The following is a 25,595-nucleotide window of genomic DNA, read 5'->3' on the forward strand; positions in this document are numbered from 1 at the left end:
ACTGATGGGAGAGGCTGGGGTGAAGGAGGAGCTTCTCAGGCTTTACAGTCAGGGGCTGAATCTGTGTGCCCGACCTTCAGCCTGTACCTCTGCTTTCATGTTGCAATCATTCAGTCACTTCTGCTGGTGTTTGTTTGAAAGGCTGGAGGCCAAGAGCTAGATAAACTTTGGATTTAACTTTAATTCAGGATCAAAGGACAGAAGTGCAGCTCACTACTTCATCTGCCCTGCTTTTGGCTGAATGCCACAGTAACAGTCGGGGAGTCTGGGATTTAGAGGTGGTTTGTGTGCCCTAGATGTGAGCCTCACCTTGTTTGCCCAGTGCCCTCTGTGTGTCCTGCTCTACCAAGCTTCCAAGTGGTGCCTGCTCATTCATGACCTGCCTGTGGATGCTTTGCCTTGGACTTCATTCTCCTTCAGACTCAACTCTCTTCACTTTCTCTTCTTATACTCCTCAGAAACCTAACCCTTCCAAAGTCATTACTAGTCAGTCCCAGCACTTTGTCCCACATTTTCCCAATGCAATGTCCCAGAACTGAGGAACCCAGAAGTCCTGCAGTCCATCCACTTTATTTGATTCTTTCTTCCTCTACATCTTCCTCATTCAGTTTGGTCTTTTTTCCCTTGCATTTGGAGTGAGATTCTTCTTTTCTGTGCTCCAGTGGTCTTTGGAAGAATCACTGCAAGCTCAAGGTGTGAAACAAAGGCCACCAAATCCTTTAATAAATTTTTATAAAGTGAGAGGTACAGACTTTTCTAAATACAGGTCACTTTTACAATGGGCTGCAGTCTGAGGGTCATGTACAATAAAAAATTATTTTAAAAAGAGAAATATGCTCAGGTCTCAGCCCACAAAATAGGGGCAGTAAGTTCAATTGCAATGTACTTGTTTGCAAAAAATAATAATGAGAGTATGATTCTATTTTTAAGAGTTAGAAAAAACAGGTCTTTTCCAGCCTCTTTCTGATAAATATGGTATTGGATACCTTAGCAAGGAGCTTCCAGAGGCACGAGCGTTGCCAGATTTCTTTCAGGGCCCAGAGAACATAACAGTGGGCTGGGACCCTGAAGACTCACTGATTAACTGTGGCACAGGAATTCATCGAAAGATCAGGCTTCTTGGATTTGCTGATTCTGACCTTCTGACCACTGGAGCAAATGCTCCTCTTCAGAGATTAAAATGATTTTTGAAAACTTAAATACACCCATCAGCAAACCAACTGGAAGAATAAGCTGATCTTGGTCATGGTGAGCAATCCATAAAATGCCAACTCATATTCATGAAATGTGTGCAATTACAGCAGATGGCCATCAAATTGCAGCCAAAATCTAAACCAGGAGAGGCAATAACAATTGTAACCTAGCAGAGTGTAAATACAGATATCAAAGTGCCAGAAGTGAAAGGAATATTTTTTAAATCCACGTTGCAAATATATAAATAATATCAACTTAAAGTCATGTCCTAGGTGGCATAAACTGGAAACAGAAAGTGGAGGGGACTCAACCAATGCTACTCAAGTGGCCGCTTGCAGAACAAGGAGGAGACTGGGCTTGCCAACCCTTCCCTTGCATCCTTCTCTCCTGCCTCTCTACACACACTGCTTCAGCTCCATGGAGCCACAGGAGAGGCCTTACAGCACAAAATGTTCAGGAAAACCGCTTTGCTTGGTGAGGAATGGAGTGTCCAGGCTGGCAGGGAGCTGTGCATCATGGCTGGTTGCACGGGTGCAACGGAGTTGTGCAAATATACTAGCTCGGTGGTGTGGAGGGGTCATCCCTCCTCTCAAGCCATTGTTAACTTCACCTGACCCTAGCTAATGATGCCTTCTTCTCTCCTGAGAAAACTGTCTTCCTCTTAGATTTTGGCCCAAGATTAAATGTCAAAATCTTAATAAAAATGTGAGAGAGTTGGCACTTTATTGTGATGTGGAGACTCAGATCCAGGGAAGATGCTCAGCACCAGCCTCATGAGGTGTCTGGGCATCAAAACTGGAAAACTGCTGAGGCAGCATGAACTGACTGTAAGGTCTCTTTTATCACTGCAATGACCTCCTGTCTCTAAAATAAAGCACTTGAATGTGCTATTTAGACATACCAGGCAAACTTCTGGTCTTTTGTAAGTAGCTAAAAATATAAAGACCAGGACACACTTCCTTGTTTAGTTCTTAATGCATCAGCTTGAGTTAGTGATAGTTTCTAGCTCTGGGTGTATCTTTTGTTGAGCAATTTATCCAAAAACCTAATTTGGTTTGCTAACACGCCCCTCAAATGCACTCATCAGATTTTGAGGAGATACATTCAGACAGAGTTGCAAACTCTTTGCTGGTCATGATCTGTACTGTGGATTTGTTTATGCGGATTTGTTTATGTGGGAAATTATTATCAGATCCAGAGAAAGAAAATGCAAGTCACATGCAATCAATTTCTGCTGCAAATTTTAACATTTTTTGGTTGCATGGCACTGAATATGTTGAAGTAATTTTTAAATATTTGGGGGAGGGGGGGAAAGAGGGGTATGTGAGAATAATAACTGTACAGTGCACTACTATGTGTCATATAGCAAATGAAAATTATTCTGAGTAAAATTTGACAAACTTGTTAATATGTATGGTCTGGAGTAAAATACCTGTTCTTGGTCATTGATACTATCTAGCACATCCCAGCTGAAAATGGATTCATTACTTCATGGTAAGCTAAGTTAAACAGTCTTCAGCAGTAAAGTAGGCTACTTTCAACTTGCTGTGTACTTTGATCTATGTCACCAAACAACTTTATTAGAAAACTTGAAAACTTATGGATACTAGCACATTTATGGAGAAATAGGTCAAACACATGCCTCTAAACAAAGAGCAGGAACTGCTGGTGTGAAATTCTGGAATGACTGAATCAAGCAGGTTTGATCCAACTATCAAAAGTTTTCATTGTCTTGTTTGGCCAGCTGTAGACCACAGATAACAAACTCAGGCCTTTTTGTAATAATCAAAAATTTATTGAGAATGTGTACAGAAAAAAAAAACCAACCATCACAGAGGTATGCACTGCTCAGGGAAAAGGTTTGGGTATTTTACAGTCAGTGTTGCTTTATAGTCAAAAATGAACTGTGTAAGGTTCGCTAAGTTCAGTGTTTAAAAAAAGATTTGCTTTTCCTGTTAAGACTGGTCTTTTTCAAATCGTTCTTTATGCATCTCCAACCTAAAACAGAAAAAAAGAGAGTATTTTAATGTCCTTCCAATGAAAGAAGTACATAAGGCTATGATCACGTTGATAGTGTTCACAAATAGTTATATTAGTTGGGAATTAAAAGTGTAGCATTTAAAATACGCAAAGGCAAGGGATTATTCTTGATCATGAGACTGTCCATTTATCTATCCATTAAAAGAAACAGTAATGTAGAAGGTGCACTAAAATTAAAGTACTAATGTGACTACTACTACTGTGACAAAATGAAAACAAAGCTAACTTCTCTAAGAGGCAATGGGCTTAACTTCAGCTGAAATTATTACTGAAATGGTTCAATTATTATTGAAATGTTCTGTGTTCATTTTAAATATCTCCTCTGCCCTGTGGTCGAACCTGTTTGACATTGCCCAAGTTGTGTTGCTGTCCATCTACTGACAGTCTGTTGAATGGGATGATTTTCATAGCAGATTTCTTCATGGAGTACCACCGGTCACGCCAGGTTGCCCAGATAATGCCATTGTCAAATCCAGATGGACCAGCATCTTCTGATGTGTACACACCACCTAGGAAACACCAGTTGGAGCAAAACAGTTGGCTGCTTTCTAAAATATTTACTGTGCCCATACATTTTTATGGTCCTGACACCTCCATGGCACCCCTGGGTGTCCTAATAGACCCTGTTCGCTCCCTTTCTCCCCCTATTTTGTTTCTCTCAGGATTGATTCTCCCGCTTTGGAATGGAGAGCAGTCACAAATTCCTCCTACTGGTGTTAACAATTATTGCAAAGAATGGACCATGCCAGCTTTGGAAAAGCCAGAAGGCAAAGTGTACTCTACATAAGTGACTCATTTTCCCTTGTCACTGAAACGTGGTGTCCTGGATAGAAGCACTTAGAAGACACCTTACCTATATAATATTTGCCATTGAGGTGGCCAGCATGACATCTATTCATCCACCAGCCAGATCCATCCTGCTCAGCGCAGTTGCCTTCGTAGTTATCGTTGTCATTGTCGTGGGTACTGAACCGCATGCCATTGTGGTAGGTGTAGGATTTATCACTCGGGTCATCCCCAAAATCGAATCCATCAAAGGCATCCCCGGCCTCACCCCCGATGAAGTAGGCGTAAGTCAGGCGGTACTTGTCCTCTTCACTCCCCACTCTGAACACAGCGTAGTCAGCAGTGCTGGGAACAGAGGGCAGGGCTGAACATGAGCATGCTGCATTCCCAGAACATGCACAAGTGAAAAATGCATCAGTGTTAAAACAGCCAAAAGGGCATTTATTGCATCCTAGCATTTTAGAAGGAATTGTTTTTATGTGACTGTGGGCCTCCGTTCAGTGACACACATCCAACCAACTTTTGTGCTCCAATACCAGACCTATTTTCTGACTACCAGTCTTTAGTGATGTATGAAACATCTACATTATCAACACACACACAGACACATACACACACACACACATATATAATCTCCCAGGTTCATAATAAAAATAGAAATAAAAAATAAAATAATAGAACTGAACAGTGTAGACCAGACTTATAATAATCACATAGTCCAAAGACAAAGAAACTTGAAGAGAAGAAACAGATTCCTTCTCCTAATAAGAGAGTGCCGACAGCATGTGGTCTTCTGACAGGCACGTGTACCTGGCAAAAAGTAACACCCAGTGACTGCTGTAAGTTCAGGAGCTAAAGTAGTTCCATGCACACGTTTTCTGGTCTAAGGGTTCATAATTTTTTAGGAGCGACCTTTTATCAGTACAAACTGATGCAGCAGAGGGAGCAGGAGCTTTTAAGCTGTCATTTTCAAAAGCATCATAAGCAAATACCTTTTTTTGCCACTCCAGTCCTCCAGCTCTATTCGTAAGGTGTATGGCAGAGTGGACTGTGTAGTTATTAAATGTATCTTTTCATTGCCCAGCCAGAACTCAGTGGTGTCATCTGGAGAAAGATGTCCAAATCCTTCCTTGTACTGAACCCAATTTTTACTGAAGTCTTCGCTCCCATCCAGTCTCTGGGGGAAAAAAACAAGAACACCGAAAACAAAAATAAAAATAAAAACCTCAGTCAAAAAGATATGTATCATATGTAGGTAAATAAAAACAGTGCTCTTGCAAAAAGTTTGTTTATAGCAATAATACATAAGTGACATACCCTTTGTAGAACTGTCCAGCCATTGCCATATGAGTCAATCTCACAGTAGACTAGGAAAGACTGCTTGGCTCTTTGGGGCTTGATAAAGTACAGTCCACTTTTCCTTGCACCCTTATTTGCAATGTCTTGACAATCTGAAGTAAAGATATTCCAAAGATCATTTTCAATCTAGTTATAATGCTATCCTTACATTTATTTCATATTATAACTTTCTTAGTGCAAGAAATGCAACTTATCTAAAAACCATTGTTGCAAAGTAAGCTATTTAGTCCACATACTTCAATGTCATTGCCATAAAAAACCCTACCAAGGGTCATAGGACTTGTGTAAGGTGAAGATGAATTTAGTCTCACGCAGAGTTTAAGCAGTGAAACACATAATCATTGCATTGAATTCTACAGCAACAAAGAAAGATACTTCTGGACCTAATGGAATAATTGAATTTTTTTCCGCATGGCTTAGTTGAAATCTGATGAGTTATCTTCTCTTTGTCCCAAGTCCACGGAAACTCTAGTCATGTCCCTCATGTTTAGCACACATTTTGGGATAATCACATTTTGGCCAAAAACGCCAAGCAAGAACTAAGTTCCACCTGAATCCTTGCCTGAAGAGCATCTAACTCGTACTGACTAGTTCTATAATGTGCAATTTTATGTATCTTTGCAGAAGTCCATGACCCATGAGATTCCAAGTAAATCATTGCTGTGATGCCAAGTGGCAGCACTCCTAGGTGAATTAATCCTCCACCACACAGGAAACATTCTGCACACCTCTTCCAGTTGTCTCCAGAATTTCAGTCCGGTCCTTGCATGGCTCCTGGCAGAGGGACTCAAGCTGGGCAATCTTCTGTTTCAGCTCTGTGATCCTGTTGCCGTTCATTATATGTGCATCTGTCAACTGTCTGGACGGAGAGACACAAAAATGAGTTGTTGTATCTGCTGTTTGGGAATGGGTAATACTCATTCATTTCCCTGGACACATGCCTCATGGATCTAACGTGCTGCTACATGCAGCCCTGTAAAAAGGGGTGCCTCTCTCAGCACTGGTATTCAGAGTTAAGGACAGGCAAAATGGAAAAGCACAGGCTTTACCTCATGCAAAACTTCACCATATGCAAAACTTGACTCTAATCAGCAAAATTCTAACCAGTAATTAATGTATTAATACAACTCTATGGAAAGTTTAACTTTGCTCTCCTGATGTAAAGGATAAACTCCCCTTCAATTATGGATGTATTTGTAAAACATAAGTGCTCTAAATAAACTGCTGTAGGTGTCAGAATGACTAAATAATATTTGACATAATGCCATAGAAGTGGAGATCTGTCAAAAAACGTATCCTTAAGATTTAGTAACATTAATGGTGTTTTCAATTTGATTTCCAATGTCAACTTATAAAAGACTGTCACTAAGTTTATAGTTACATATGATTTAGAACTACGTAATTGAGCTAATTAGCTAATTGAGCTAATTTTATGGAGGAATGCAGGAAAATTGGCCAGAGTAAATGATTGCACAAACATTCCACACGCTCTGCTTTACAGCAAAAGCTCATGACCTCCAAAGGTCATGAAAAAAAATTTAGGGATAGCTGGCACAGCAGGAGAAATATAAATAAAAATATTTCCAGGCTTCATGGCATTCTTCTCTTGCACTTCTTGCACAATTTACAGTCTATCCAGGTGAGCAGAGAATTCAGTATCAGATCCTCGTGATCTTTCTGTGTCTTGCTAGGCAGCTGCTAATGGCAGTGCGGGCAGAACTGTCCGCAAGAGCACAAAAAACCTTTCTGAGAGAGGCTTTTTGGCACTTGACAAAAGAACAGAAAGAAAACAATTTGTATTGTCACTGACAAAAGAAGTGGAAGATACCTACTGTATAGTAGTTTCATGAGACAATATAGTGTTTTCATATCTAGAAATTTCTTCAATTATTTTCCTGGACTTTTGAGTGAAGTCATCAATTGAATCTGTAAAACAGAAAAGGTACAAAACAATTGTAGTTAGGCAAATTAAAAAAAAAAGAAAACCACATAAATAATATTTTTCAGTTGTGTACTTATTTTTTATATGCTCACTTGGTAATGTCTGCTTTTCTGAAGGATAGAGGTCTTGGATGTGTTGGATCAGATGGTCTGATGTTATTGTGGCATTAGAAATCCGCTGCAAAAGACTCTCCATTTCCAGCAGGTCATTATCCACAGTGGATTGGTATTTACTAAAGAAATCTGCAATGCCACAAGTTGTTGGGCAGAAGCTACCCTAAGGAGTAAAGAAACACAGCTGGCAATGTTTCAGGGGCAAAGCAAACAGAGCAGAATGTTTGGGCAGAGGAACTTTCAGTCACTGCTGACACAAATGATAAAGCATAAAAAAAGGGCAGGCGTTCGCAGCAGACTTTGTATTTGAATTTTCAGAGGCAGTTTACTTTCATACTACATGCACACAGCAAGAAAACAGTGCATGCCATTATTGTAGCATCTGCTGGATATGTGCTTTCATCCACAGTGCAGCCTCCCATACACTCTTATCAAGTATATGCTGCTATCAGTAAATGACAGGTTTAAGCAAAGCGCACTTAATAAGAACTGGAAACAACGAAGAGGTTCAAATGATAACGCTAGTTAATAATCAGCATAGAAAAGCTTTAGTTACATTCTTAAGATAAAAGAAAATGGTTCAGGTACTTACAAATCTGTCATCCAATATGCAGCAGTTTTCTCTGGTAGCAGTGTACTGAAGAGAAGAAAGAGGGCTGGTTTTAGTGGATTTTCTCCAAGACCACTTTCTGCGCTCGCACGCAGTTTCCTAAAGGCTGTCTCTTCACTTACCGCCACGCTGGTAGAAAAGAGCAGGGAGAGGAGAAACCCCAGGGGAGCCCAGCTGCACAGCCTCAGCCCCATCATGTCTGTCCCACCAGGTGCACTTGTGCAGTCAGCAGCCGAGAATGTTCAACCCAGCGCAGGGTGGCAGCAGTTTAAGGCAGCAGGCTGAAGCTGGGGGCGGGCACTGGGAGGTGGTGGGAAGAGGCGGAGTAGGGATCTGAGGTTGATTCCCCGAATTTGCACATACACTCCTCCCATTTTCAGAACCTGCTTTGCACTTAGTCGCCTGATCTCTGCTCCAGCTGGGTCTCAGGGGAGGCAGGAAGGTGAGACAAGGCATGGAGACACTACACCTAGTCACAAGCATAATCAAACTCACACATTGCTTCGTAATGGGGGCTGGAAGAAGTTTCACTCTAATAGCACAGGGAAAAGCCACGCTAGCAATCTGAATTATCTGTACCAGCTATCAACTGCCTAACAACAAATGATTTTTTAGGATCATTTCCTGCCACAGATCTCTACATGTTTTGCAAAGAGGCAACACCATTTTCCCTATTCTGTGGATGACAAAACTGAGGCAGAGAAAGGTGTGAAGTCATTGGGCAGTGGTGTATCTGGAAAAGAAGTCTGTGGTACTTCTCACAGGCAATGAATGTTCCCTATCCTTCAACTCAGTGAGTCCATTCCAATTACTTAGGTCAATGCTTCCTTGCTGGGGAACCAATGTTGTTGGAATCTGCCTTACTCAATACTGCTACAAGTGTGCTAACAAGCCCTGTCTTCTGCCATGGGCTTTGTTCCAGCAAATTACTTCAGTATGTCCTTTTGCATGCTCTCTGTATTGGGAGCATTAACACCTTTCCACTCATGACCTAGACCTGGTGTCTGAACTATAGCTTCTGCAGAGAATGTCTGGTTTTGTGCCTGTACAGCACGATGTGTGATAAGGCAGTGTTGAATGAGGCTTGTGACTTTGTTACATGTTTGACCACATGAGGAGAAGAACAGTGAGAATGGGGCTCAGGGATAAATCTGTTGTTATTGGGGTTGGCTTTGTGATTTCAGGCAAATGACTTTGTCTCTATACAGCAGGATCAATGTTTCAGCTTGGCTTAGTAGGGATTTTAAAAATGGGGAAAAAGCATTCTATAGGAACTACATTATTAGAAAATTAGATATGATTATGCCCTGAAACATGGAGAGTTCCTAACCTGTATATCCTCTTTTAGTCTGGTCAAATCAGATCAAACAGAAGGGTCCCATCATGTTCAGAGATCTACCTACATATTGCCAGAAGGAAATGTGAGCATTTAAGATGCTAAAAATCAATCTGATGTGACACTTGAGGCTGAAGCATTGTGCCTGGGAGAGTCAGCTTTTCAGTAACTGTACTGATGACCAGTGAGTTAGCTGCCAGGCTGCCAAAAGTCTTTTCCAAAGGATGACCGACACTAAAGGTTTGTCTTTCCAAATCTGGTATTAATTACCTTCAAGAGCTATGAGCAGAATGTGCTCTTGTTGACCTTACTGATACAAATAGGATGTTTCCGCCTTTTACAGAGTTAATTCTGTTTCCTAAAGTGTGAAATTAAAGTAAATAGGACTGGGTAGAAGTCTATCTACCGTTGTATTTTTTACTGTTGCTTCACTGGTGCTTTAACATGGACTGAGGCAACCATGGCTGAACCTCCTTGTCACTGCTGCTCACACACCAAGCCTGCTTGGCTTCATCTCTGCAGCTCATGACACAAAGGTCCACAGGGTCCTAGAGATACCATTCCAGGGGCTGTGCACCAGCAGGATTCCCTTAGATGTGACAAGATAGCAGGAGTGGGTTGCTGGTATGAACTTTGTTAAGTAACAGCTTTCACACAGATGTACACTGCAGAGTACAGATGGGCACGTACTGTTCGTGATGCAATAGGTGAACCACGGAGCACAATTCAGGTATCCCTCATCCTCTGACAGAATAAAGAATACATCTTTCCCTTTTGTCAACAGAAGTAGTACATATAGGCTTGAAACTCTATCAGAAGACTATTTGGTAGCAGAAAATGAAAAAAAAAAATGCCTTGTGTTCCTAGGCAAGAATTTCAGGAGTCAGAGAAGATCACAACAGTGAACTCTAGCAGTAAAAGCCTAGTTCACATCTTGAGTTAAAAGCTCCAAGATTTTATAATTAAAGTATGAGAATGGCTATAATGACATAATAACATTATATAAATAGAGTTTAAATGTTCAAGGTAAATGTCTGATTGGTGGGAAAAACAAAAGGATCATTATCCTTACAAATGGGTTAGGAATAGGAAACCTGAATTTTCAGTCAGATGCTTATGTTACACAAAATTATCATATTTACATTCATGAAGGAGTCAATTTTCAACATTGCCTCAATGATTACCAAATATTTGCACACTGCAATTATAAGTGTTGCTTAGCTGTATTTGTGGTTACAACTGTGGTACTTCTCAGCAGAAGATGTAAATATTTAAACCTCAGGAAATTTTTGTTTGCTTTACTGATTACATGGTCATGAATAATTAATCATTTCACATATTTGCTTCTTTTTCCTTTTCTTCTGTTATTACACCTTTCATTACTTAGAAAGTCTTAGTCCTACTTTTAATTAAGTTGAAAGCAATACATATTCTTGGTGGAATCACTATGTGGTAGTTTTCCTCTCCTACATACCATTTGGTCTTGGTGGGTGCTGGTTGCAAAACAGCTGACCCACTTACCAAACCAGTGTGCTAGAGACCTAATTGTACCCTCAGATGTGTCCAGCCTAATTTAGCCACACTGATTTTCTGGCCAGTGTTTTCTTTCCAGTAAGTCTGTTTGCTGGTTTGGTAACAGATGAGGAACAATTCCTGGTAGCACAGGTGGAAGGAAGAGTCCTCAAACTCAGTGTACTCTTTTCCTGCAATTTATTTTTGAGGAGAGAGTAAAGCTCATTATTTGTTTGAAAGAGCTTTCTTCAACTCAATATTGATTAGTAATTTTTGTCAGCCACTGGGACACTAGCCAACACCTGCCCATCATTCATAGGAAACCTTTTCTCAGAAAAACAAACTAGATGAAACACATTTGTGTCTGTGAATTAGTTCCTGAATATCAGAATATCCTTATGGCTGCCTCGGAAAAACATCTGGTTTTTCAGCTTATACTTATTTGCTTTAAGAATCTAACCTGAGAAATCAGTCTACAATATTTTAGAAATGTTTAGTAATGAGTTTTAAGATTTCCAATGGGCTTTTATTGCTATTTAACTGAAAGTGTTCAGTGGACTTGAAATGAACTTGCATTTTTTTAGATGCTCCAGAAGATAATTTTCCTATTTAAAAATAAAGAAATATTGAAAAATACCAAATGATGAATTATGAAAAAAAAAATCCCTACAATGCTTTGCTATCTATCACCAATATGTATCACCCTGCTTGCATTACTAAACAGATTAGTGGGCAAAATCCCCTTCACTAGGTCAATCAATAAGTGTGATAATTAGGATGAGAACTAGAGACAAGTAAAAAAGCTGCCTAGCAGCCAAGCTGTACCGATGGTGGGCGAGAAAGCCAAGTGAAAATGAAAAAAAATGTTTTGTAACTTATCTTTCTCTTTCAATTTTCAAAACGTGGGCAAAAGGTAAATAACATTTTTTTTCCAATTGCATAGTCCACTCTGTGCAGCACATTTCTTCCTCACCCATCCTGAAGTGAAATGGGTCAACAAAAATCAGTTGCTGTGCAAGGAAGAGCCTTTAATTTCTGTACACTTGTGACACCAGTCCAGGTACTTGCTGTGCTTCAGCTCAGATGCTGGCTGGAAATAGTTCTTTCTTTGAAAACTGAGTGAAGAACAGTAAGAAATGTATGTACTTCATGACAGTAAAATATCCCACAATTTCTTTCATTTTGGAAAGAAATTGTGGGATATTTTACTGCCTCCACACTGGGAATACACCCTTTTAGAGTGCGTTCTTTAATACTTATAGGCTAATGTATTTTCTTAAATCAAAAGATGGAAGTGACATTGATTCACGACTCTTCATGTCAGCACTTTTATTAACATAAAAGATGCTTTGTTTTCTGCAAATAACCAAGGGCTATTGCTTAAATACATAGTCCTTATTTTGACTTAAACCATCACTGCAAACAAATTTAAATAAATATGTAAAAATTAAAGCATCAAAATCAAGACACTTCATCATCATAATACTTCAGAAGACACCTCATATGCCTAAGCCTGGTGGTTGATGGTTTGAATGAGCTATTTTCTTATTTTTGAAAAATTCTATTGTGTTTCTGTTTAGTTTGTTCTGCTTGCCTAATTTTATGCATTAAAGATTTTATTTAAACTTCTTTCAAATCTTAAGGTATTAAGAGTGATCTTATATCTGAAAAAAAGGAATGTGATATAAAGGAATGGAGTCAAGATGATGCAGAAGATAACTTATTTTGTGGTTTTTTCATAGCTGAGGTTTTTCTGAGTCCTGTAGTACATGATGTTATACCTTGAAATTCTAAAAACCTCATACAAAGCCCTAAACCATGTCCAGTGAAACATCACTATTGAGCTTTGAGTTGTTTGTGCCTTACTTAGGGGTATTTGATGCAACGTAGTAAATTCTCTGCCTTTACTGATCTACAGAAACCAGTTTCAACTGTTGATTCACTTAGAAAAGGTTGGTATTCAGACTGTCTGCAGAAGAGAGATTGCAGTGTATACTTTACCTTGAGGGCAAGAACAGTGAACTTATTTGTTAAACAGAGGGATGCACTATTTTGTGGGAATGAGATAAGTAGTAAATTCAAATATTTGCTGAGTATTTTGTAATTAGTTGAGAGGACAGAGCCTCAATAAACTAAACAGAGTCTACTTCAATAATCAAACATATAGACTGATATTAGTTTGGACAGGAATTTATTGACAATAACATTAAAGGAAATACAGCAAAAATGTAATGCATTTCACAATAAACCTCTGGACTGGGAAATACTTTGCTTGTACTTTTTTAAGCAATCAGAGGAAGGCTGACTGTCAGAGAAATCCTAGAAATATAATGGAAAGTATATTTGTTTTGGAAAAATGCACTCTGTATTGTCCTCCCTGACTTACAGGATTAGTCTTGAATGCTATTAATTCAGGATGATGGAAGGAGAAGAATGAATTCCACAGTTCTCTTACACATTATCTGTGCTCCATGCTGGTGCATGAATCTGTTTACAGGAAGAGAAGCACAGGCTTATGTTTGAAACATTAATAGCACTAGCTGATTAAATGTAAATATAAATATTTAGGGTCACTCAAGGAAAGAGAAGCTCAGATTTATCAACAAGTAAAGCATGAGCATGAAAAATAAGTCTTCTTTATTCTTGTTTTAATCTGTAGTATTTTTCTTTTTCTGGCATAAAAAATAAAGCCAGAAGATTTTTTTCTTTCTCTTGCATTCTACTCACGAATTATGAGAGGAATTTTGGCTTATTCATAAAAATTTTACATTTAGCAATGGGTTCCTATCACGTGAGTGAGTCGTGAGTGAGTGACAGCTGTTATAGTTGACCCAAATCCCCTACTCAGGTCACAAATAGTGTCTTTACTAGCAGCTCCTGTCTATGAATTCCGCACAGGCTTGTTACTCATTGTGGTTTCTTTTGGGCTTCACTGACAACCACACAGTGCCATCTGGTGTCGTCAAAGAGCAATAAACTGTTCCTAAAATCTCTTAAGTCATCTCAAAAAAAATCTCAAAATTAACACTTGACCATCACAGAGCATTGCTTCCCAAGCCTACCTTGAAAAGAACCATTATATAATTTGCCTGTGTTTTCATTTAAACAATCCTTACCTCAGGTATAAAATAATGGGCTCTGAGCTAATCATTACTGCTCAGGATGGAATGATGATGGTAATGAAAATTCAGTATTTATTTTAATAAAATAATTTGTGAAATGGAGGGGATGGAGGTAGTGAATAAATTACTTTCTCATAAAAATTGATGATTTTGCTGGGATCTCAATAAGCTCATTAAACAGTGTACATATTTATGGACAAGTACAAATTGAGTAAGAAACACATTCAGTGGGGTGTTATTGGTAGGCTGGATGTGACATAAACACACGTGATTAGGGTGAAGAAAAAAGTTTTTATTCTGTGTGTTTTCTAGCTTATATACTTTTAACAAAGTGTGATTTTAAGTCATTAATTATATTATAATAATTTATTATATTTATTGGTGCAAAGCCGTTAATATAATTGGCAAAAGTTTTACAGAAATTTAATAAGGCACATATACACATTTACTTATACACATAATTTAGTTTACAAAAAAATTCATGTTTTTTTCTAATCTGTTTCTATGCTAACAGCCTTGTTACTTCTTCTTTACTATAGATCTATTCAAAAATCATCATTTGTTATTTCTTCTATTTACTCAGCTTTGCTTGCAACCCCTCCATGCTAGGGGAGCCAACAGAATGATAAAGGGATCAACAGGCTTTGATCCCTTTATCACTTCACTGCACCATTGCAAGTAATGGAAACGATCCTAAATCCTTTCCTTGTGTTTTTGGGAGATCAACTAATGGATGTGTCTTAATATTAAAGATATGTTGGATATTATTTGTCTCACACAGCCGTCAACATCCATATACAAATTTGCTAAAATTGTATTTAAGGTTCCATAAAGACCTTGAAATGGTTTCTGACATATCAAGATCCAGTCCTTCCCCCGAACCATGAGCAGTGGCTGTCAAAATCCATGCTATGAAAATACCTGAGAGAAGATAAAAGAATAAAGCACCTTCTAGATCCCAAGGTGGTTTCACCAATGTACACACGTGCATGTGAATGTTTATTTCTTACTGTAGATGAAATGCCCGGTTCATCTGGAGACACAGAAAGGCGCAGAGGATGCTGCAGGGAGCAGGTGGCTGTTTCTGGGGCCAGGGATTGTTTTGCAGGCGAGGAGGGTGCAGACAGCAGTGAGACACAGCCACCTACTGGCCTCTGGGCCCTTGGCCTCAGCAGCCCGCTCTGCTCACACCCAGAGTTCAGCTTTGCAGCACGAAAACGTGGCCCAACCCATTCCAGTGGAACTTTGACTTGCATCCATGGGTTATCAGCGATTCTCTTTATCAGGGATTGGCGCTTATTCTGGATGGGTTCAAGCACAGAAGGCAGGACTGCAGCACTCCGGTAATAGTGTCCCAGCCAAGGCGAACCACACTTGAATTTCACCCCAGGATTTGAGAGGGTTGCATGACTCGCAGAGTCTCAGGACTTCTGCTGGTCAGAGTGACCCTGAGATGGGTTAGAAAGACTCTTTTCCCAGTCTGGCGGTCGATGGAGTCAGAACTCTTCAGTTCTTCTTCTCAAGGTTGTTTATTGTATCTTATCTATAAAATTCTTTCTCTGGCCTGCCGAGGTCCACTCAGCAGGTCAGACAGAGGCACACTGGCTGCCCTCGGGGCAGTGTTATCTTTTTATACTAAAAACTACGTGTACATTATTTACCATAACTTCTCCATACCTATCACCTATGTTAGACAGTGAGTTTCTACTCTAAACCAATCCAAAAGTGCCATCATCACAGCAGAAGATGGAGGCCAAGAAGAAGGAGAAAGACAGAACACGCCCAGATTCCTCCACCTTGCCTCCTGAACCCCCATTCTAAAAACCCCAAAATTCTACATTTTCACTCTGTGATAAATTCACTACCATTCTACTTAAACTCTCTTGACTTGTAATTCTTCATATAAAGGTTGGTAATTGTTTTTGCCGTGGGTCAAGATCAAAGGCTCAGGGGTCTTGGACTCTGTGCCAAGGTCTCTGAGCCCCTTGGCAGGGTGTCCAGTCCTCCAGGGCAGCCAGAGGAATGTCCTGGGTTCCGACAGCAGAGGATTAGCCACGTCTCCTGCCATGCTGCAATATGTTGGCATGTGACTGCAATGCATTCCATAGCAAAACACATGTGGAAAATACTTTAAAGGTCATTTACAGAAAGCATGGCTTTATGTTTATATGGATAGCCATGTATTTTGTACAGACAGTGCTCTGATTCTTGCTTCAAAGGTGACTTTAAGGCACTACAGTAAATATACATGTAGGACAAAGCTCCCTGAAGGTAAACATCCATAAATTACCTGGTGTTTTTTCTCCCTACTGTGATTATTTGCATGTTTACTAGTTTATAGGGATTCAAACCCTGCAAATTTTCAACATAATAATGAAATCCTTTCATAGTGTAATAATAAAAATCTGTATAGGGAACCAAATTTTCTTCATAACCTCCTGGGTTCGGCCTGTTTAATAGATTAGGACAGGAATTGTTCATCACTCTGGCACTGAGAATATAATATGGTGTTTTATAGCCCTTCTTTGCAATAGGAAAACATAGTACCTTGCTAAATACGGAACCAAATTCTGAGATCACAGCATGACTATCTCCTATCCTCTCTCAACTGCATTATTTCTAATCACAATTTGAAAATAGTCCAACTGGAAGTCTTATTTATTTATTTATTTATCCAGAAGTACTTATATGCACTCCCACATAGGAAGTCTTACTCTTTAATAAGAGTAATAAAAAAACCACATTTTGTATTTAGGCGAGGAGGAAAAGGTTTCGTAAGGACCCCATAACCGGACTATCTGACACGCTTCTGGCGCTATCCCGAGCCTCATGACGGGGTTTCCACTGTCGAGGCTTCCCCCGACACACCGCCACACGCTTCGGAGTGACACGGCTGCTCTCGCCAAGCCCGCAGCTCCTCGGGGATGCGACAGCCCTGCCACCGACCCGTGTCCAGCATGAGAGGCCCCGTTCGGACACATCACTGCCCTACAGCTACCAGGCACTATACCTATGGCGCGCTGCGGCCGCACTACGCCCAGTACTTTCCCCCGCGCTCCCGCGTTTCATAAACTTTCTCCCGCCCCTTTTCCCAATCGCCTCCGCAGGCCCCAGCTCCTCCCCAGCCCCGTGTTTGGCAGCCTCAGCCGGGGCGGTGCCCGCGCTCCCGCCGCCGCTGTCCCCACCATGAGCTGCGCCGCGCTGCTGGCGCTGCGGGGCCCGCGGCTCCTCGGGGCCGCCGCCCGCCCGCCCCGCTGGAGCCGCCGGCGCAGCGCGGGCTGCGAGCCCCCGGCGGGCGCCGCCGTGCGCATCGGCTGCGCCTCGGGCTTCTGGGGGGACACGGCTGTCGCAGGTGGGCGGTGGGGCGGCAGCGGCTGCTCGGGGGGCGGCCGGGAGACGCGGCGGGGCGGCGGGGACCGGGCGAGTCCGGCGGGCGGCGACCCCAGCGCCGTAGGAGCCCCGTTGCGCAAGCGGCCGGGCCGGGGCTGCCGCCCGGGCGGGGCCGGCAGCGGGGCTAGGGGCGGGGGTGCTCCGAGCTGATGGTGCCTTCTTGCCTGCCCCGCCAGTGCCGCAGCTGCTGTACGGAGGGAAGCTGGATTTCCTCGTCTTCGATTACCTCTCCGAGATCACCATGTCGCTGCTGACGGCCGCCAAGGCCCGGTCTCCCGTAAGTCGAGCCGGTGTCCGGCCCCAGCGTGCTGGGCTTGGCCGGGGCGGGTGCGCTTCGGTTCTTTGCGACCTCCCGAGCTCTCCTTCAGCCCAGATCGCGCCCGAAACGTGTTTAAGACATACCTGGTTACGGGGACACGGTTTCTTAAGTATACTTTTTATTCGCATGTCTTTATTTGCATCTGTTCAGTTTCATCTGGTGAAAGTGTTCATGTCGTTTCCCATCGCATTACCCAAACGATGGTGTTATTTGAGAGGTAGTTGCTCTTCCCTGTTTTCTGTGTTAACCAAGGAGAGGGGTTGGGTTGACCTATCCGTAAGAAATTGTTACAGCTCTTTATTATTTCAGGTTTTAGGTTACACTCCGGATTTTGTCTCCACTGCCATGGCTCCCTATATAAACGATATTCACAGGAAAGGTATTGCATGAGTTTGTATGTTAATTCAGTACACCTGCTTATGAAAGCAGGCCGACAGAGTTGGGGCTGTTCAGTCTGGAGAAGAGAAGGCTCTGGGAAGATCTTACAGCACTTTGCAGTACCTAAAGGGGTCTTACAAGAGAGTTGGACTTTTTACAAGGATATGTAGTGATAGAAGGAGGGGAATGGCCATAAGCTGGGGTAGATTTAGATTGGATGCTAGGAAGAAGCTCTTTACAGTGAGGATGCTGAGGCACTGGAGCAGGTTGTCCAGAGAATTTGTGAGTGCCCCATCCCTGGAAGTGTTCAAGGCCCCAATGGATGGAGCCCTGAATAACCTTGCCCATAGCAGGGGACTTGGACCTAGGTCATCTCTAAGGTCCTTTTAATCCAAACTATTCTAGAATTCTATGAAAATTCCCATTGTAGTTGATGTGGGGTACAGGTCTGATGGTGAAATCGAGTTGATTTCAGGTATTTGTTACAATTGTAAATACATACGTATATTTCCATGTATTTCTTACTATAGCTTCAATCTGTGAATGGTAGATTGCTTTACAGATCTCTTTTAAAACGTGAGAGCTAGGTGTTTTCAAGGTAACTTAAGTTTTTCAAAATTCCCACATATTTCTACAATATGATTACATAGTTCTACAATATGATTTTCCACTGTTTTTTTGTTTATTTGTTTGTTTGCATTAGTAAAGCTTTGCTCTATTACTGTTCCTGTTGGAGGTGTTTGATGGTGTCTGTCTGCCTCATTATGTGTGTCTTTCTGGTCAGTTTCTCCTTCCATTCATAAAAAATTTGTACTGGCTTATTCTGATCCTTTCACAGGTTAAATGTGGTTCATATTTTAATGTGGTTTTCTTATTTTGCTCCATTGAATGTCTGTTACCTTGTGAAGGTGATACATTGTTTTTGCTCCAGCACACTTTTTAAAGTACAGGTGATTGATTATTGATGCTGCTGAACTTATTTGCCCCTTTTTTTTCTTCTGTTAGGTGTTCGTGTCATCAGTAATGCCGGTGGCATTAATCCACTTGCTTGTGCAGCTGCCCTTCAGGAGGTGGCAAAGAAAGCGGGTGTTGATTTGAAAATAGCTGTTGTTGCTGGAGATGATCTGATGAGTGAGGTATTTCACTTTGTTTTAAGCCTTAGTAGCTCAAGTCTGTATGGCATGAAGGTGGCGTTTACTGTCCCGTAGGAACCTTGTGTGTCTCTATACAGTAGTCTTCTACTGTCAGAAGCATTGTTCTTCATTACCTTTTAGGGTTTTTTAAGTGCATAAATATAATTCTTGGCACATCTGCTGTTTGGTATATAGTGGGGGTGAATTTTATAAGCTTCTGGATCTTCTGTTTAGCATTTTGAAGCAAAATGTGACTCTGATGGAAGGTCTGCCTGCTCTTCAGGAGAAGCTATTACATGCTGTCATTTACTGCTTCTGTCTAAACTAGATAATCATGCCAGTTAATTCTTCTGAATATGGTGTAGGTACCACACATTTTATCCCTTCTACCTTTTTTAGTGGTTTACAGGCATTTCCTGATGGTACTTTGTTTATAGATAGTTGGTTTTTTGGTTTTAAGTAATTAGTTTACAACCAGTAAGGTATTGTTAAGTGAGAGGATTGAAGTTTAAATATAAAATAAAAATTGAAAGATTAAATACATGGGATTTTTTTGCTTAGAGAATTACACTTTATCAATGAAATCTGCAAAAAAAAGCTGGCCATACCTGAAAAGCTACTAGGAAAAGTGTTTGTACACAAATGTAGTTAAGAGAAGAGACATTTGTACTGTGGTTAAATCTCTGCCTGTAACTTGGAAAATTATTTATCTGCATAGGATCTGTTACCTCTTGCATGCTCTTGAATGTGGAAGATGGTCAAGTAAGATCCTTTATTTGCAAGTTATGTGTGGTGCTTGGACTTCCTTTTAAGAAACTTCTGCCCTGCTGAAATTACTGTCTGTGGGCCAGAATTTCATTACTGGTACAACAGTGGTTGTTTGAGCTTGTTATGGACATGTCTGATCTGAAATGCATTGTTTTCTATGCTGTTGCCAGTACATAACCTACAGGAACAAAAGACACAGCTTTTATGGTCTACAGACAACTTCTGCTGTTGATACATGAAACATGGTAAATGTTACTTGTGGTTTGGAGGATTTCAGTCATTAATTTAGAATACCAAATTAGTTCAGAGTGGAAGTTTGGTTTTTTTCCCCCCACACTACAGATCTCACCTGTAAATTAGTATTTAGAGTTTACATGGATGTTGTGTCTATGCATTCACTGTCCCCTCAATCCACTGGATTGCCAGGCTAATGCCTAATTCATGGTCACAACCACACCCTTCCTTCACCCCTACTTTTCTGCAAATGCAGTTTATTCTAAGTACCATATGAAGCTGCAGGATTAACCTTGTTCTCTGGCCATGACACCATTGCAGATGTGGCAGATACATTTCTGTTTCCAGTGTTTGATTTTAGTCCTACAGCAATTAAAGACTGTTTAAAGCCTAGAAAATAGGCTCATTGTTTTTGGTCATATATAAATGAACATTACATTCTTTAAAGACTACCTTAATTTTCTGCATGCTGAAAAAGTTGTGGTTAAAAGTCTAAGGCTTTTAGCCATTCAACTCATTGGTATTGTTAATACTTTTAATAATTATACTTGGCTTAGAGTTGCTATGAAGTGGGTCTGTTGTTTGATACTAATGAGAGGCTTACAGTAGAAACTTCAAAATACTCATAGCTTGTGTGTTCTGCTTTTTTTCTAACAGAAAGAGAACTTAAAAGGAGCTGGTATTACTGATTTAGAGAGTGGCAAACAATTTCCAGAGAATATTCACAGCATGAATGTGTATCTTGGGTGAGTTATTTTAGCAAGGTGTATTTATTATGAAAATCTAATTTTAACACATTGAATACAGGAATTTGTTTTGCTTTGCAGTTAGAACTACTTAGTAGATGTGGTTCATCTTTGAATTATTCAGGCAATCAGAAAAATTTTGTTTATAACTTGTAAGTTTTAGTTATAACCTTGGAAATTAAGACTTCTTAGCAATACATCATCTGTGAATCATCAGGTTTTAGTTGAAGCCAGAGCAGTGTTAGTTCAATTACAACAATTGCAAAAATGCTTTTTCATATGCTGAATATTCTGTTGCAGAATGGAGTAGTTTACTGTGTTATCACTAGAGAAGTGCAAACAAGGAATTCAAGTACTGGGATGTAGTCAGTGCTGTAGGAGGTTCTGTCACGTTGTGCTGAACTCTGTGTCAGGCTTTGTACTCTTGAAATTTTGGAAACCAGTTTTTCAGGATGGTCACTTGTTTGAAAGATCTCCCTTCCCTCCTTTATGATGTTTAGGGTTTCCATAAGTCTGTGAATGCAGATGTTCTAGCTAACTCTTTGTGAAGTTGCATTTTCATTGCCACCATCCACTTCAGATGAATCAATGTGAATCAGGTCTAGTAAAGGGAGAGGACCGAGAAATGAGACAGTGGTCACATACATCTCTTCCCGTTGATGATCCTGGTGATCCTATTCTTGCACAGTGCTCTTGAAGTTGGACAGTATTGGGAGTTCTTAAATCACTTAGGTAATTGACCTGAAAGGTTTAAAATTGGAGGGCTTTGTCCCTGAAAAATGTTCATCTCTATACACTCATCTAAAAATTCAATGGTTAATGAATCTCTGAAAAATGCTCTTTTCTGTAACTGACGATAGAAATGTCCCACTCTGCTTTTTATTCAAGAAAGTTTCTATGGACATTAAGAGAAGTGTTCCAGTTATGTTTTTTAGGTACCTGAATTTGATAGTGCCCTGATGACTGCTCTTTAAAATATCCTTGATGTGCATACCTAAGACAAGTTGGTTGTTGAAGTAGATTTTATTGATTTCCTATGCAGTTTTTAAGTGATTTTTAACCTGTGTGTGTGTCAGGGAACTGTTTTTTAAATGATGCTTTAAAAGATGAAAGTACTTACTGCTGTGTTTTGTCATTTTTAGAGCAAGACCAATAAGCAGAGCTCTAGACCTTGGAGCTGATATTGTTGTGACAGGCAGATGTGTCGACAGCGGGATTGTATTGGGACCACTCATTCATTCTGTAAGGACAAGTTAATTTCCAAATGAGAATGAATATATGTGAGTGAATATTCAACAGTCATTGTCAGGCAATATTTGTCCCTTATGAAAATGTAGATACTAAATTAAAAATAAGGAGCATATGTATTTTTTTTCTTACGTGCATGAAAAGTGTCAGCTTCCACTTCTCCTAAATTGATAGCAGGCATATTTGTTAACATGTATACCACTGAGCTAGAAAGCATGGGTGAAATTTAGGAAGTCTTAGCTTCTTTCACCAGTATTTCACTCTTACCATTTGTTTTGGGTTTTTTTCCCTTGCCTTTTTGCAAAGTTTGGTGTGCAAGTGTATTTTTCTTTACCACAAAGTGTCGATAGTAGAGCTCCCTCTGGTTGGGGGGTAGCATGTGAGGTGGTTTAAAACACTGGGGTTTTTTGTTCAGTGGGTAAGCAGTTTTGTTAAAAACAGTCAAGTTTCAATGCAGCATTTCTGAAATTCCTTGAAATTCAAAAATTATACAGGCATAGTATGTAGTTTTCTGAAGTATTTTTAATAGGTTTTCGTTAATTTTTTGTGAAGGATCACACATGGTCAAATATAGAAGCTTTCTTTTAGTGCATATTTTAAAAAATAGGGTCTGTGTCTAGTTAAAAACATACTTTCTAAGATGTCATACTCTTTTGACTTCATGCATGTCAAACATTGCCTAATTAACTTTTTATTTATAATTTCCATTATGACTTCTTATTTTATTCCTATTTATTTTCATTCTCAAAATAACAACTGTCAGTGTATATTATCTACTCCAGCGAGACTTTATTTAATTTATTTAGGAAAGATTTTAGGAAGATTTCTGCAAAATGCTAAATACAAAACAATTACTGTGTATGCAGGTTGAAGTCAGGGAAAAGATTCTAGCTAAAATTTCCAATAAAACAGAAAGCCTACCTCCAGTTTTTGAGGGTGACTGGTAATACTCTAGGAACTAATGATAATTTTCAAAAGTTGAAGACACATAGTGGTTTGTCCAGGTGACACAAGATAGGTATTATACTTCTAAACCTGTAGGTTGTGCAGTTTTAAGTAATATGGATGTTGCACTTCCAGTTTTTTTGAAGAGGTTATGACTTCCAGAGTTTAATTTTTTTGGGGGTGTATCAATAGGAGGAAAACTGAAATGTGTCAGAGATTTTTTTGCTGATTTTCTGTCTAGGAACTCAAATCCATGTACAGTGCCTACCAGTTATTGTTATTTAGATTTAAAATATATCCAATGCATTGTTATTCAAAGCAATGAACATACTGTGTGCAGTTTTTTGTACTGTATGAAACTTCTGTACATTTAAAATATTTGTGTTTTTTCTTCTAGTTTGGCTGGAATAGGGATGACTACGACTTGCTAGCTGCTGGAAGGTAAATGATATTAGAAGAAATGGAGTAAATCTGTGTTTCATATCATAATGTCAAGATACCAACTTTTTCAGCACATACTAATTTTTCATATTATCATTGCATTAATATATTTGCATGCTTTTGTTAGGTTTTGAATTTTTTTTTTCAAGGCTCACTTACTACTCTCACTTGGAATTGAAATTATAGAAATTTCATTCTGGAACCAGCTTAAAATAAGAAAAGAAAGAAATGGTTGAAAGATTTTTATTTAACAGCTTAACTTTCTCTTGCTGTTCATTTTGTGTCGAAAGATGAAATCTTACAGTACAGGCCCCTGATACTCAAGTTTTTCTGTTTGGCTGGCACTGCTGACAGTTGGGTTGGTCACAGGGCTTACTCTGAAAGATGCACAAAAGCAGGTTGGGTCAGAAGGCAGCATCCTGGTATGGTTTTGTTGAAGCTCAGTGTCAGAGCTCCCATTTACAAATTCTTGTTGTAGTCCTAAGGTCAGCAATCTGATTCAGAAAGGAGTAGAATTATGCCACTTAATTTAATGTTGTGCATAATTTATCTGAATTGAAGTCCTCATTACAAAGTGATTACTTAGCCTGAGTGAGCTCTAGTGTTAGTGTTCTTGAATCTCTGCATGAGAAAATACATGGAGAGAAATTCATTCAGGCTCCACTGAGTTGGGGATGATAGAGATGAAGATTTTCCCCAAATTCTGTTGAATATTTATGGACTATCACAATCAAAATTTGAAAACAGTAACAGGCAGTCATAGTGCATTGTGGTGAATACATAATACATGGGGGTGAGATTTTCTGTCTCTTCATTTAAAAATGGTCTTTGTCTAGTTACACAGTGCAGACTACTAAGATACTGAATTTAGATCAAGATTTGAAATTACTAGGAGAACTTGGTTTTAAGTGTGAGATTATCTTGGTATTTCATTTCTTGTAGGAAAATTCTTGCAAAAATTTGTCCTTTAAACACTACATTAATTTTTCAGGATCACTTGTTATGCTTAATGTATAATTCATAATTGTATTAGATATTTGTGGAGGAAAACAGCATGTTTTGTTATTTAGCTCTATTTCCATTGTATTTTAAAGCTGGATTTGTAAAAATTGATTTTACATTTTACTTAGTTACTTTAATGCCATTTTCCCAGTCTTGCAGGTCATCTCATCGAATGTGGTGCTCAGTGTACAGGTGGAATATTCACTGATTGGCACACAGTACCAGACTGGTAGGTAAACTTGTTATCAGCATGCATGTTTGTAGTGGACCAAAGATGAGGTTTTCTCCTTATATCCATGTTGTGAAAGCTGCTTCTACCTTTCTCTTTTTGGGGACACAATATGTCCTCTTGATAGTTTGCAACCTCAACGTCACTTTTCTACAAGTTCTGTTTTCCCTTTTGAAGTTTTCCTTTTTGGTCAGACAGGGTCTTTCTTTTGTTAACTTCAGCAGATTTTGAAAAACAAATTAGCCCTTTGATAATGTTTTTCCCCTTTAAAACTATTTTTCCTGTTTCCTTCAGTATCCTCTGCTTTTTGAAAAGATACATTCTTGACTTTCATGTATGATTATATTGGAAAAGACAATATTGATGTTTTGGATGGTGTTACAATAGTCTTCAGTTACATCAGAGATGCTTCCTGGTCAGTCAAAAATTTCACATAATTTACTTTGGTAGGTATGAATATATGCTGTAGTTGTGTCCTGCTGAATAACCTGATGAACACAAATGTGTTGGATGGTCAGTCCTTTGAAAAAGTTCTTTTGTATGTCTTGTGTTCAGAGCTGTTGAATTGGAGTTACACACAGGTGTGTCATTCTGCCTGCTGAGGGAGTCTGCTTTCTACCAACCTGTTTTAAAGAGTAGTGTAAAAGTACTTGGGGAACACATTTTCTGTGTAGTTCTGGCTGCAGTTACTTCTGTATTTATTGGGATGAGAAGGAGGAATCTTGTCCTGTGCTGTATCAGGAGAAAA

At 39.7% G+C, this 25,595-nt stretch overlaps 2 protein-coding genes across 4 annotated transcripts in view; one reads left to right on the top strand and one right to left on the bottom strand.

Moving 5' to 3' along the window:
- Positions 1–2,967: 2,967 nt before the first annotated feature.
- Positions 2,968–8,305, bottom strand: FGG (fibrinogen gamma chain). Its single transcript, XM_009101206.4, has 10 exons — positions 8,167–8,305; positions 8,027–8,071; positions 7,414–7,597; positions 7,212–7,305; positions 6,108–6,238; positions 5,338–5,471; positions 5,013–5,197; positions 4,088–4,365; positions 3,574–3,743; positions 2,968–3,192 (listed from the first exon to the last, which is right to left on the bottom strand). Exons 1-10 carry the CDS (start codon positions 8,239–8,241, stop codon positions 3,178–3,180), a joined length of 1,311 nt encoding a protein of 436 aa, XP_009099454.2. The 5' UTR covers positions 8,242–8,305; the 3' UTR covers positions 2,968–3,177.
- An 8,873-nt stretch (positions 8,306–17,178) lies between these two features.
- LOC103826226 (uncharacterized) overlaps positions 17,179–25,595 on the top strand; it is a 57,050-nt gene continuing 48,633 nt past the window's right edge. For all 3 annotated transcript variants that reach the window (XM_050973660.1, XM_030239442.2, XM_050973661.1), the window contains exons 1-8: positions 17,179–17,366; positions 17,581–17,681; positions 18,033–18,102; positions 19,107–19,237; positions 20,894–20,982; positions 22,125–22,224; positions 23,573–23,616; positions 24,770–24,847. In XM_050973660.1, coding sequence (XP_050829617.1) covers positions 17,201–17,366; positions 17,581–17,681; positions 18,033–18,102; positions 19,107–19,237; positions 20,894–20,982; positions 22,125–22,224; positions 23,573–23,616; positions 24,770–24,847 — 779 coding nt within the window. In that variant the 5' untranslated portion in view covers positions 17,179–17,200. The remainder of the gene's footprint in view (positions 17,367–17,580; positions 17,682–18,032; positions 18,103–19,106; positions 19,238–20,893; positions 20,983–22,124; positions 22,225–23,572; positions 23,617–24,769; positions 24,848–25,595) is intronic.

The sequence above is a fragment of the Serinus canaria genome, chromosome 4, assembly GCF_022539315.1.
Source record: "Serinus canaria isolate serCan28SL12 chromosome 4, serCan2020, whole genome shotgun sequence".
In the NCBI taxonomy this organism is placed as follows: Eukaryota; Metazoa; Chordata; class Aves; order Passeriformes; family Fringillidae; genus Serinus; species Serinus canaria.

What these genes read in the sequence shown, in the direction of transcription:
- FGG (XM_009101206.4), bottom strand. Translation starts at nt 8,241, where the DNA reads ATGATGGGGCTGAGGCTGTGCAGCTGGGCTCCCCTGGGGTTTCTCCTC. An exon ending in TCTCATGAAACTACTATACA is followed by an intron (nt 6,239 to 7,211) that starts GTAGGTATCTTC and finishes CTCTCCGTCCAG; the next exon opens with ACAGTTGACAGATGCACATA. An exon ending in GCTGGACAGTTCTACAAAGG is followed by an intron (nt 5,198 to 5,337) that starts GTATGTCACTTA and finishes TTTTTCCCCCAG; the next exon opens with AGACTGGATGGGAGCGAAGA.